Source organism: Zosterops lateralis (assembly GCF_965231275.1).
Source record: "Zosterops lateralis genome assembly, chromosome: 17".
Lineage (NCBI taxonomy): Eukaryota > Metazoa > Chordata > Aves > Passeriformes > Zosteropidae > Zosterops > Zosterops lateralis.
This window is the reverse complement of record NC_139777.1, coordinates 3,023,590-3,036,455: the sequence shown is the minus strand read 5'-3', so window position 1 is coordinate 3,036,455 and position 12,866 is coordinate 3,023,590. Positions and strand designations below refer to the sequence as shown.

Genomic DNA, 12,866 nt, shown 5'->3' with positions numbered 1-12,866 from the left:
TAACATTTCTGTAGAGCAGAAGTTCTGATCTTTAGCATCCAGATCCCAAACCAGGTGTGAGGAAGAGCAGGAGCACACAATTCATGACTGCCTGTGGAAACTTGACTTAAAAAATTTGCCCTGTCCCACATAGAGACATAGTGGCAGAGGAAGAAATACAGTCCATTTTCCAGAATGGTATTTATCTCCTTCACCACTGAATCATGTTCTCCCTTACTTTGCTACTAGTTTTCCACCCTGTACAGGTAATAACGTGGGGGGTTTGCTGATAGCATCAGCAGTGGAGTGAGCAGAGGCCTGGCCCCTTTACCTCACCCTGATGAATACCCAGAGCACCAGTCAGCTGTGTGACTGAATGACACAAATCGTGCAGGAGCTGTGCAAATTACCCATGCTGTGACTGTATTTGGCTGTATTAACAAGGTTTATTTCATTGGCAACCCAACTTTCAGGCATGTGATGTATTAATAATGCTTCCTATTAGAAGTTCCCTTTTAGTGCACCCATTTGAGAGTTATTTTTAACAAATGCATAGCAAGAACATGCTCTGACAAAGTCTGAAAGATCTTGCTCTGCTTGGAAAGTCTTAAACAAGTTTCTTCCTGAAGCAAATAAATCAGTGTTTATTGTAGCACTTTTATTTCTTAATGAAATACACTCAGGAACTTTTTTTGTATGACATTCAAGTCTGTCTTTGTGCTTCAGGAAGATAATTAATGTTTTCAGAAAACAGGATATGGATAGTTAAACTGGAGAAAGGAAACCATTTTATTCAGTGATGTGAAGTTTCACAGAACTAATCGGGGTAGCTCACAAAGAATCCATGCTTTCCCAGCTGAGCAAGAGCACAGTAAAGGATGGGTGACTGGATTACTGCTCTTAGTGGTAAACACAGCCACAGCTGTATACAGCTATTTAATGTCAAGTAGGTGAGACTTTCTGAAGTAAAGTAATTTATTTTCCTTATGAGAAGGGAGACTGAAAACTAAACTAAGCCTGTGTAAATTCCTTACACATCATCTGAGCTCCAAACTAAGTGTGCCTGTCTGGTGGGGACACAGCAATCCAGAAGTGCCAAGTGCTGCCTCTGCAGATTGAGCACCCATTTATCACCGTGATCGATGGAGTGCAGCAGCACAGGGGAGGCTTATTTGCAGAGTGGAACAGGCCTCACTTGGAGAGCAGATCAGTTCTTCCCTCAGCCCAAAGAGGGAATTAAATCCCTGCTGGCTGCAGCAGTGCTGGGGTGGGCTTATACATGAAGAAGAGGTCTCCATCATACTCCTTGGTGTAGTTTGCTCTCCACGTCACAGGACAGGTAAAGCTGAGCAGACCTTTGATTGTGGCAGTGCAGCCCACACACATTAAACCCACTGCCAGGGATACTCACCTGTGTGCAGCCTCTGATTTCTGCACATCACATTTCTGTGTGTTACCAGCAGGATGTTAATTCCTCTGCTGCTGTTGAGGAACAGGAATGTGAGATCTGCCTCTTACTAATGCCACAGATCTTGCCCACTTCAAAGCAAAAACACTGCCCTTCTTCAGAAGGGCCTGTGGAAGTCCATTAGAGCAGAAGAAACTCAGTTTGAAGAACAGAGGTCGTCAAATATCTGCAACTCCTTGGCAGCAGGAGAAGATTCTTGTGCAAGACAGATGATATCTACTGAAATATGTTCTTACTTTTTCTTGCCAAGAAATCTTACCCCCTTCTCATTCTGATGACAGAAAAAAAAACTCCTTCTACTGAATGCATTTCAGGGGAGTCGTTCCTTGCTGTGCTTTTGAAATTAATGGCTAAGCTGAATTCTCATACAGTTAATCAGCTTCTTCCCTTCATACCTGCTGTTGTCACCACAGCTCTCAAGTGTAATGAATCCGGGCTGCCTTGTGCCGAGAGAGCATCACGTTGTTCCTCTAACTGGAGCCCCATGGCTTTTCTTTATCTTCCTTTTCCTTGTTTTTAAGCAGGTGAACAAAACCCTGCCTCCCCCAGCCTGTTGTGAGCTGACACTTGACGCTGCAGTCGGCGCGAGCGTGGCTGTGCTGTGGCTCTGTGCGCAGACAGCCGTTGTTTTCAGCTGCCTCAGATGATAAGCTGCCATCGTTTTACATTTCTCCTTGGATAATATTTTCACGTGATGCATACGATAACAAGAAACCTTCATTACCTTGCCAAGTTCTTGGAATATACTGTGCTTTTCCATTGAACTCCGAGTCTCTGACAGTCGTTAGTGGAAATGTTAAGGTTTTCTGTCTTACAGGCTTTCAAACCTAAGAGCAGCAAAGTAAAAAGGGATTAATTTGTCCTTTGTTTATGGCTCTCAAGCTGCCTCCTTGTTCTGGAGAATTTTGGCTTTGCAATGAGAATACAAAAGAGCTCTCAGTTTTAGGATTGAACTTTGAGAATGTGGTCACAGCTCAGTTAATGCAGTGATCTCTCTCCAAATAAAAAGGACACAAGAAAAGAGGTGTTCACTTCACCTCAGCTTGGCTAAGAGTTAATTTGCCAATGATTAGTCCCCGTGTAAAAGTTGCTGGGTGTTTCACTGGAAGAGCAGGTACAGTACAGACTCTGCATCACAGCCAGGCTGGGGCAAGCTGGGTTTTACTCCTCACCTTTGCAAACCCCTGAGTGCAGCCACAGCACTGGGCTGGTGAAACTGGGCTTGTGCTGGTATCGCTTATTCTGGTCACTGGTGCTGCTCTCGGCCTAACCAGTATCACCAGCAGCATTGCTGGTGTCTGCAGGAGCAGCCCTGTGCTGGGGCTGTGCTGTATGTTAGTAACACAGCTCTCATTGAAACACAGGCTGGGGAATTGGGCTGAGTGTGACAGGTTGTCTGAGCTCCAGGGAGAAAGTCAGCCCCAGGGACACTCATCCAAACTCAGGCTCCTGGGGACTGGAACATGGCATCACACTCCGGGCTTTAGTTGGATGATTACAGATGAATTCCAAGTGTACTCCCTATTAAAACAATTACTGTATTTTAAGCTTTTTTTGTATAGTGTGTGAAATTACTAATTACTAGAGTGCTGCACTGGGGACTGACAGAGCCTGCTGCCTGTTGTTGGCTAATTAAGCTTTTTTTCATATACTTGGGAACAGCACTGCTGAACTTCATTGTCTGGGGTCATCTCCTAAATATTCTGTTGAGGTAATTTCCAACCTGCAGTTCTCATTTGTTCTACTGGAGCTTTTTTTTTTTTTTTTTTTTTTTTTTTCCCTCGGTCTTTAACCTGTTAGTGCTGATCTGGCCTTCAGTTTTCAGCAGCACAGCAGAATCCTCCTTCGGACTCTTTTTTTTATTTTAATTTCTTCCTTTTCAGCCACCTGAACTCCAAAATGAAGAGCTTTGTAGCTAAATTAGTGAGCACGTAGGGAGTCACGGGAGTGGACTATTCCCAGCTGCACCACTGAGTGTTTTACCACCTCAGTGTTGAGTTACTGGTCATGGGAGTGATTCACAGTGGTGGAAGCTGTGTCAGCCTGTGCAACCCACTCATGAAATTTCTAGAACAGTGCATCAAAGAAAAGGGTTTGGTGGGGGTGGAAGGGAGGGGAGACCAATCTTTTTCCCTTAATGCTGCCCATAGTCTGATCCTTTCCTAGTGAACACTCAGGAAGCTGAATGCCTCAGCTGGTCACATAAAGGGAACTGGATTCAGCTCTGTCCTGCCCATCGTGGGGGAAGGAAGGGCAGTGGGAATGATGGTGCCCTTGGACTGCCATGTGCAAAAAGATGAAAGATTCCAGAGTACATTTTTCTTCTTGGCTTACCTGAATGACCAGGCATCTGAGGATTGCTCCAGACTACACACCTGCCATGTGATGGCTGAATTAACAGGGACAGAGTCTTCTTCTCAGGCCTGCTGTAGCCTTGATTAGGAGAGAAGGGGTCAGTTGGGATTTAATGATCTGGACTTTGAGAGAGAGGGATGATATTGGTAAGACACCAGTCTTGGACACACCAATATTAAAGAATTCTGTAACATTTGAGGTGATTAATGGCTGATTTTGCTGCCTGTTTTGCAAGAAGTTTCACGTCTTGGATGTTAATGAGAGGTGTGAGAGTTGCAGTGAGAATTGGAAGTTTGGAATCAAAAGTAATTTGCAGAGATCTTGTCACTGCCATGAGAGCAGAGTATTCTCTTCTGAAGGTCTCTGCACTCTTGAGTTGGATAAATGTTTGGTTAATAAAGGCCTTTTCATTTGCAACAGAACATCCTGAAGGAACATGCTGATGATGACCAAAATCTTGCCATTTCGGGTGTCCCTGTGGTCAGCTGGCCCAAGAAGACCACAAAGGTAATGAGACACAATAAGTAATCATTACTAATCATTGTTGTGCCTGCTCTGGTGTTTATTTATCTATAATCTGACAAAGTGCTGTGTATTATCTGTTGGCAGCTGCTAGCATTTTGAATACAAAATGTTACTTTTAATGATTTTATGATTAAGACTTGAAGCAAGGAGAGAGCAGGGAGAAATCAGAGTTTCCATTTTAAAAGAGTTTGTTTGGGCCTTACTTACCAGCCTAAAACTTTGATATGTCTTGATTGTTTACTAATTACGGTTAAATCTAAAAATTTTGATGCATTTTGTGTAAAATTAAATGATGTGTAAATGTGTAAATCAGCCACTTAGGGAACACTCTCGTTGGAACGAGAGGATGGTTTTTCTCTTACACCACGAGACTTCCTGAGTGCTCTGTACAATGTGCCACTGTAACTTTGAAGCATTGTTTTCTGTCCTTATGTCCTAATTTTTCCTCCTATACATGGGAGCAATTCTTTTCACTTTGCAGGAGAACCGTGAGGTTTGCTTCGTTAGGGCTGATAAAGAATTTGAAATAATTAACGAAAGAACAATGTCAAGAGGCTGGTTGTTATTTATAACAGTGGTATGTTTACCACACTCCAGTTATTCAGCATGCTGTAAAAGCAGCTTTGCTTATTTAGAAGATGTCTCATCGCTTCTATTTTTACTTTCATTTTTCACTGAATTAGTTTTATAATCCATTATTTCTTTAGAAACGCTGAAGGGGTCGGTCAGCTTAAATCAGGCTTTGATCTGAAAATCTGTCGTTGTTATCTTTGTAGATACCTTTCAAATAATTATCAGGAAAGATAATTCACTCAGTTCTCACTTTTTGTGCTGGTGAACTTGTTATGGCACGTGTAGCCACGAGAATTTGCTGTTTGCAGATGGGAAGTAGGAGACCATAAACATGGAACTGCCAGAGGAGAGTGGGGCAGGATGAGCACATCACGTTCTTTCTTGGTCTCTTTTTGGGTTTTAGCTCAGCACATTTCAGAGGAATTATGTCTTCTTAAATACATATTTCCCTTTTAGCTTGTAATAAATCCATGAGAATATGCTCTGTGTTTAAAACTCTGGTTTAGAAACAACAGTGGAAAACCTTGAGAAACAGGTGTGAGATTCTCCACTCCTCTGGTTTTATGGCTGCTGCTCATTCCACGGGCAGGTATATTTTGGGCATTGGATAAAGCAAAATTTCTGGGACTAGAGAAAAAGTGGTGTGGGAAACATAAGATAAAACTAAGGAATAACTGACTCCCTTTTGAGCTTGTGAGAGAAGGGAGGATCTGAGTGCTTTGAGGCTTTTATAAGCTTTGGCATTTGTTAATGTTCTTGCTCACTTTATTTTGGAACCTTGATAAATGCTTCATTTCTTCTATTTCTGTGTATTGGCAACATAACTGCAACTGTAGAGTATTTGTAATTTTTGTGACTTAAATCTTACCCTTTTTTGCAAAATCCATCTTGTTGGCACCAAGGAGGTTTTTTTCAGGTGTTTTTTCCTTCTGCCTTTTTGAAAGCAAAAACTTTTAGGAGTCATCATTCTCACTGGTATGACAATATGAACCTTACCAGTTAATAACAAATACAAGGAAAACTTCTACAGAAAGGCAGACTTTAGGTTGAAGATAGGAAATAAACAAAATTGATAGCAGAAAAAAAAATCCTTTCACCATTCTCTTCATATTTGCTTTGTTTAATCTGCGATCCGTTTGTGTTATGTCTTATGTTTTAGTTCAAAGGTACACTTGCAGATAGGGCTGCACATTTCCCAAGAGAAATTTGTTGTGTTTCTAATTGGCAAATGTCCTTGTCGTTTTCCATGTTCCAGCTATTTCCCTTCCTGGGAACAGAGGCCAAGTGAACAGGCTGGGAAGAGACATCTTAGAGCTGAGCCTTTAAGTCTCAAATTAAAATCTGTGGGAAAGACAATATAGGGGAGATTTGTCTAAAAGCAGTTTTAGTAGTTAAGCTTGGTTATTTCTCCTTTGTTCCCTGTAAGCCCCGATAATGAAATAGAAGATTTTATAGAGAAGAAAAACCCTTAGGGAGGGGGAAACTCCCTTGGAAAATGGATTGTAGCTGGTGGAGCAAGTCTCCATGGCCAGAAGATCCCACAAATGTTGGGCACAAGTCAGGGGAGTAAAATCTACTAGTAATTTTGCTTTCTGCAGTCTTGCTCTTGTAGTATTTATAGGAGAAATAGCAAATATTTCCCAGTGCTTTCCTGAGAGCCTTGTGTTCAGAGGGAGCAGGAGATCCAGTACAGCACAGTACCCATTACTGGGGGGCTGCAAGGAGACATTTTAGTTGGTATCAGCTTCCAGACAGGATTGTCTAATTCCAAGCCATGAAGGAAAAGAAGGGAACTGAAATCCAGAAAGATGAAGCAGTACATGGAACAGAGTACATCTCTCTTGCTTTCTCCCGAGAGAAGGCTCCAGAAGAGATTTAGAAAGACAAGAGCAGCAGATGGAGAAGGAAGAATAAAGCCAGCATTAAATGCCAAAACATTTCAAAGAAAATGGAAATTACTGTAAAGAAAGGAGGGGAAGAGACTAGAAATGGCGAGAGAGCAGGATTAGGAGAGAAGCAAGTACTGAAAAGGGATGGAATGAGAAAAGCAAAGAGCAGAGGGAGAGAACCCTGACTGGAGTCAGAGATCCTTGGAACAGGGAAAGGGAGTGTCTGTGTGAGTAACCCAAGTTGGGGAAGGTCAAGCTTGGTTACACTGACTTGCTTTTGAAAAAATGTGCCTTTTGATAACCTGCATGGTTTTCAAAGCAGCAAATAATATTTCCCTTTAAAATGGAGTCCGTTTCTTCCACATGTTGTGGGTGTGACATGAGCAGCGTGCACAGAGCTGCAGAATGGCTGCTTGAAGCCTGTGACATGCTGGGGTTTAAGGAAGAAATCTGTTCCTTCACCTCAGCTCCCAGTTCAGAGAGGATGAGTGTAATGGGCAGGACATTTAACCAAGCACAGGGAAGACCCGTCTGTGTGTCTTGGCCCTGCCTCTCTCTGTCCACCTTTCCCAAAGGCATTTGGGGCTGCCAGTCACACTGCAGCTCCCTGACAAAGAGGAGGATTCTCTGGGAAAAGGAACAGAAGTAATAATCAGCAATGGTTTAGTCAGTAGATGGAATAACTGGGTGACATTTGATGATCTTGTGGTTAGTGCACAAAATGGGAGGCCGGGGTCTGTGCCTGTTCCAGCTCTGCTGCAGCACCTTGTGTCGTGTGAGGTGAATGGCACATTCCTGATCCCTGAGCTTTTCCGGGTGGAGATGGGGCTTCCCATCTGGGAGGCTGGGAGGTAAAATGAATGTTTATAAGGATCTCTGGCATCTTCAGTGGAAAGTTCTGTAGTAAAATGTATGAACCTTTATTATTTTGTGATAATAAGAGAGATGGAGTGTGATTCATAGACACCTCTTCAGATCATATTTACTCATCTTTATGGAGCTATTTTGAGTTGCTTGTACTTCTTATAATTTACTGATAATTATTTAGCACAATAATTACTCTCCTTTAGGCACCTTTTCTTTCCCCCTTTGGAAACTCTATTTCAGAAGAAGCAAGAACCTGTATTTTTCTTTCAGCTGTACAGTAAGAGAAAACAGTCCAGTGCCAGGGGTCTTAGGATATGTACAACAATCCTAATTTAGGCCTGTTGAAGGAATCAGGAATGTGGGACTCAGTGGATATTTGAAACCTGCTTGTCCTGATGGCTGACTGACAGTTTCTGTACCTTCAGGCAGGACATTTCCCACTGGCTGCTGGCGCGGATGCAGCTGTGGATGTGCAACCCCCATCCTGTTCCTGTGCTGGGGGCTGTGCAGCAGTGGCCTCTCCTCACTCAGTGCAGGGCTCAGTGTTATCTGGAGGGTTGTAATCATGGATCATTAATGTTGTAAAAAATCTCCAGGATCATCAAGTCCATCCTTTGACCAAATCCTGCTGTCCAAAGGGAAGAGCTCCATAGAGCATGCTGCCTTCACATGCTGGGTTCTTCAGCAACTAAAGAAGAGCAAGAAATCATCCCAAATTCTACCCCATCACTTGGACCTGAACTTTAGGGGGGTATGAACAGATCCTCAACCTGATTTTCCACTGTGGCAGCTCACAGCTGGTCACTGGTGCAGGAAACTGGTGACTACCAAGCCCAGTCTCAAAACCCATTCCCATGAGTTACTCAGCCCTACAGTGCTGGAGTTCCCATTTATCTGCACAGGAATAAGGGATAGTATTTTATTTAAGGAATTCAGAATATGGCTCAAGCAGAAACCACGTTTTTCAAACCATTTCCTATTTCTGGAAGAAAACAGTCAACTCCAGCAGCATGTAATTACACTCTGTGGCAGTGCCTTCTGTTTTTATCGTGATAAAGATCTTTAGTTGCCTACGAAGAGCAGCTATAAAGAACTAAAATATGTTTGGACTCTCCTGTTCTGTGAAGAGTTAGAAATGCAGACTGGGAGCTGGATTCTCATCTCTCTTACCTGGCACAAAACTAAAGCCACTGCATTTGCAATGAGAGTGAGGGTCCAAATATATTTAGGTCTGGCTGTGAGCAGGAGATGGAGCTGTAATTTTCAGTAGCTGGTTAACAGTGCTGCAATATGTGGCTGTTTTTCTGATGCCTGTTCATACTCCTTCTCCATGTAATTTTACCTGTTGATTTTAAAAGAAGATAGCTGAGAAGTGTAATAAAGAAATGGTAATATTCCTATTTAATGGAATACTATTAATTAGAACAGGACACAGACTGAAGCTTTGATTGGATTATTGGGTTTTTTAAACACCAGTTTCCCTGTGATTGGCCATGCAAATAGTGCAAATAATGCAAATAATAGCTCTGTATCAGGGCATGAGAACCAAGAAGAAAAAGTGATTATTGAAAAAAAAAAAAAAAAAAAAGGAAGGCATCCCTCAGGATGGATTTTTTGGGTTGGGGTGGTCACAGGTGGGCATCACATTGAAAAGGCCCTTCTGGGATGGCAGCATCTGTTTTCTGTAGTGAGTTCTGTCCTACAGCAGTTCAGTTTGTACCCCATTATTTTTACTAGAAATCTTTTTGCAGAATTTGACAGATACAACCATGGATGTGAAAAAGAAGGATTAACTCACGTGAACTAATCTGTGAGAGGCAGAGCAAAAGGCTGATTCCTGTGGCTGAGGAAAGTCATGTTCCACCAGCCCACAGTCCTTGTAGCACTGTCCTGTTCCTGGTGGTGCCGTCACCGCTGCTAAAGGAGTCGTAGGAGCAAAGCAGAAACACAGAGATTCCCTTTGCTTATCTTCCCTGTTAAGATGGAAGATTTTATCTTCATCTTTTTCTGCTTAGTGTCCCCTGGTAGAATTTTTTTCTCTCTGTGAATTTACCTAATAATTTGCGGAACCTGTTGATCTTTTTGATGTCCTCAGCATCCTGTGGCAGTGTCCCCTGCGGTTTAATAAAGCTCTGTGTAGATAAGTACTTCCTTATGTTGCTTCAGATCTGTCCTTTAATATCATAAATACACTTCATGCCCTCTATATTATGCATTCTGAGAAATTTGAATGAGGTGTCTGTTCATCTCTGTGCTGTCAAGGATTTTTTTATGTCCCAATTACTGTGTTTCAGTATTTTTTCCCCTATTCCCAAGCTGAAAATCACAAGTCAGTTCAGTTTTTTCTGGTACAAAACCCATACATTTGAGCTTTTTTTTTTTTCCTTACTCTATTCTAGTTCCATTATAGGTAGCTTTGTGGTGAGGGTGAATGTGAGACTCCACAACCACACATATTCAAGATGTGATGTTGGAGAGCAGGGACTGGCAGGACATGCCTGGTTCAGCATGGCCCAGCTGAGTTGAAGGGGGAGATGATTGTTGTGTAAGAACTTCAGGGAGTATAATCATCGGGGCAGGAAAAGAGTTATTGAAGCTAATGGACAATGTTGGCATGGGAAGAAGTGAATATAAACATACCATAAATAGATTCAGCCTGGAAATAAGATTTCAGATCATTGTTCACAGTCTGGACCAAAGAACACACAAGAAGAGCTGTAGACAGCTGTGGTGAAAAGGGTGGTAGATTTTTTAGAATGAACCTGTATTTTAAATAATGAAACTCAGCAGGATTAGCCACCACCTCCAGATCTGGACCCCATAGATGTGCCTATGTACTTTCATATGTCTGTCCCCATTTCCAGCAAGGAAACTTTTTCCCTCTTTTTGGTGTTTCACCTTAAAAATGCTGCAAAGAGAAGAAAATCTATCAGTTTTTAATAACAGCTCCTTTATTTATGGATTTAATTTTATGTGACATTATACATTAGATCAAATCTAAGAAATAGTAAGTAAATGGACTAAGAATCAGTGGACACAATAAATTTGATTGTATGCAAAAATTAGGGGGTAGCATAAAATGGAGTGTTTTGATTAACTTGAAACCAATGTGATTTTTCAGAAGTGCTGAGCATTGTTTTATATCAGGTTTTCTTTCAGTTCAGGGGGAGAGGTGTGAGGTGGACAAAGAACATTCCTGAAAACCTTTGAATAAGTGCTTCCAGTTTTTACTTGCTTGGTTACTAAGAATTCCTGCCATAGCTATCGCTGGGCCAGCTCCACCCAGAGAGGCAGGAGCAGTGAGGGACTCGTTACAGCAATTAGTGTTTTAACCAGAGTGGTGTCTGAAACAGATCTGAGCATGTAGAAATGGCACAACATCAAACCAGCATCAGCTTCAGGAGCCTGCCTGGGGCTACCACCAGGAAAGCAACATTCCATGTAGCAGCAGTGGGAAAACTCTTCCAGATTCCCTAAGACAGGCCAGTTCCTTGGAGATCTACTCAGGGAACTTCCTGTGGGAATACAAATGTATTAGAAAGCACATACTGACAATTAAAAGCAAGCACTTAAGTGTTAAAGTAAAAAATGAGTCTATCTGGTGTTAGAAAAACCTTGGAAAGGATAAAAACTATAAAGGGAGGTAAAACAACAGCACAATCCTGTGTAAATTGTTGTAGGATGTATTTTCTGGTTGAGATTCTGGGTAAGTTGTTGTATGGTGCATTTTTCTGGTTGAGATTCAAGTAAGTTTTCCATCAGTCATTCCAAGTGGCGCAGGAGCAGAAAGGAGATTTAAACTGTCACATTTCATTCTTGCCAGGCACCAGCTTAAAGGTGTTTGAAGTGATCCCACACAGCAGAGCCTGAACTCTGTTTGGTGTCAACAACAATTTTCAATGCCAGTAGTCTGCAAGGAGATTTGCATATACAAATATGTGTGTATTGTGAATCCTTTTTGTTGATAAAAAGTCCTGATTATAAAGTTCATAATCTACTGCAAATCAGGCATTTCTTCATAGTTATCAGATGCTAATAATTACTCTTCTCCCAGAAAATAACACAAGTACAAAAGAAAATGAGGATTTAAATCAATTTAAATTTGTTTTTCTCTTTACTGATTTAAATTGTGATTGGAATCAGTGATTTAAATAATTTTGAATAATTCGTGTTCTTTTACACTGTAGGATAGTAGATGCCATGTGGTAGGAGAGAGCTGAAATATATTCAAGAAAAATACCCCAGTTTTGACTCCTGACAAATCTATTAACACACAAAACCACATAGTTGAGATTTGGGGGATATTTTTTTAGGGGACTCCCCACAGTAGCTGTACACATCCGAAATTAAGGCCTTCCCCTGCTAAACACACTTGGAGGCAGGAATAAAACCTGATGCACCAGAACCAAAGGTTTCTCGGGGTACTGTGCAAAGGAGTGAAAGCTGTTGAAGCTACTGGGAGTTCCTGTCAAGCCTCTGCTTTCCCGGGGCAGCACTGCTCAGGAAAGCAGCTCCTTGCCTGACCTGTTTATTTTTCTGAGCGCTGTTTCAGTCTCTTGCACACATTAGTCCTCCAGACAAATTCATTTGTGCAGTAACTCGGTGCAGAGGAGTTCCAGGGTTTGGTGGATGTGTATCATACGTAACATGCCATGGGGAGCTGAAACTAGATGGTCTTGAAGGTCCCTTCCAACCCAACCCACTCCATGACTCTACAAAAGAGCTTCACTGCCTGTTGCCTCAGTATTTTTCTAAAACCTTTGCCTGGTGACTTGACAGATTATTTCTCACCTCAAGAGGCTGTACTTGAAATATTGTGTCCCTTCAGGGAGTAATTATAAATAGCAAGGACTTGAATGAGCACCTTCTTAATCTTCCATCTCTGACTTAATATTTTCACTTCTTATCAACGCTCAGCCACTTGCTTTGAAATCTGACCAATGCCTTTATGTGATTATTACATCAAACAGGTAAATTAGAGCCATTTTGACTCTGTCTAGAAATCTAAATGGATTAGAAAAAAAATGAACAGACATCTCTGTTTTCCAACTGTTGTGCTGCAGGTATCACACAAGAAGATTTATGTATTCCTCCCCACTGTCATTCTTCTACCACAGACACGAATATTCAGTAATATGAATTTTTCCCAACTATGCCTTGACTACCATTTTTCAAGAAAGAAGCTTTCTCTTTATTTCATGACAGTAAAA

General features: G+C 41.7%; 1 protein-coding gene across 1 annotated transcript in view; it reads left to right on the top strand.

Annotated features, from left to right (window-relative positions):
* KDM2B (lysine demethylase 2B) overlaps positions 1-12,866 on the top strand; it is a 106,262-nt gene that overhangs the window by 63,458 nt on the left and 29,938 nt on the right. Inside the window, exon 12 of the mRNA XM_083873681.1 lies at positions 4,223-4,309. Coding sequence (XP_083729807.1) covers positions 4,223-4,309 — 87 coding nt within the window. The remainder of the gene's footprint in view (positions 1-4,222; positions 4,310-12,866) is intronic.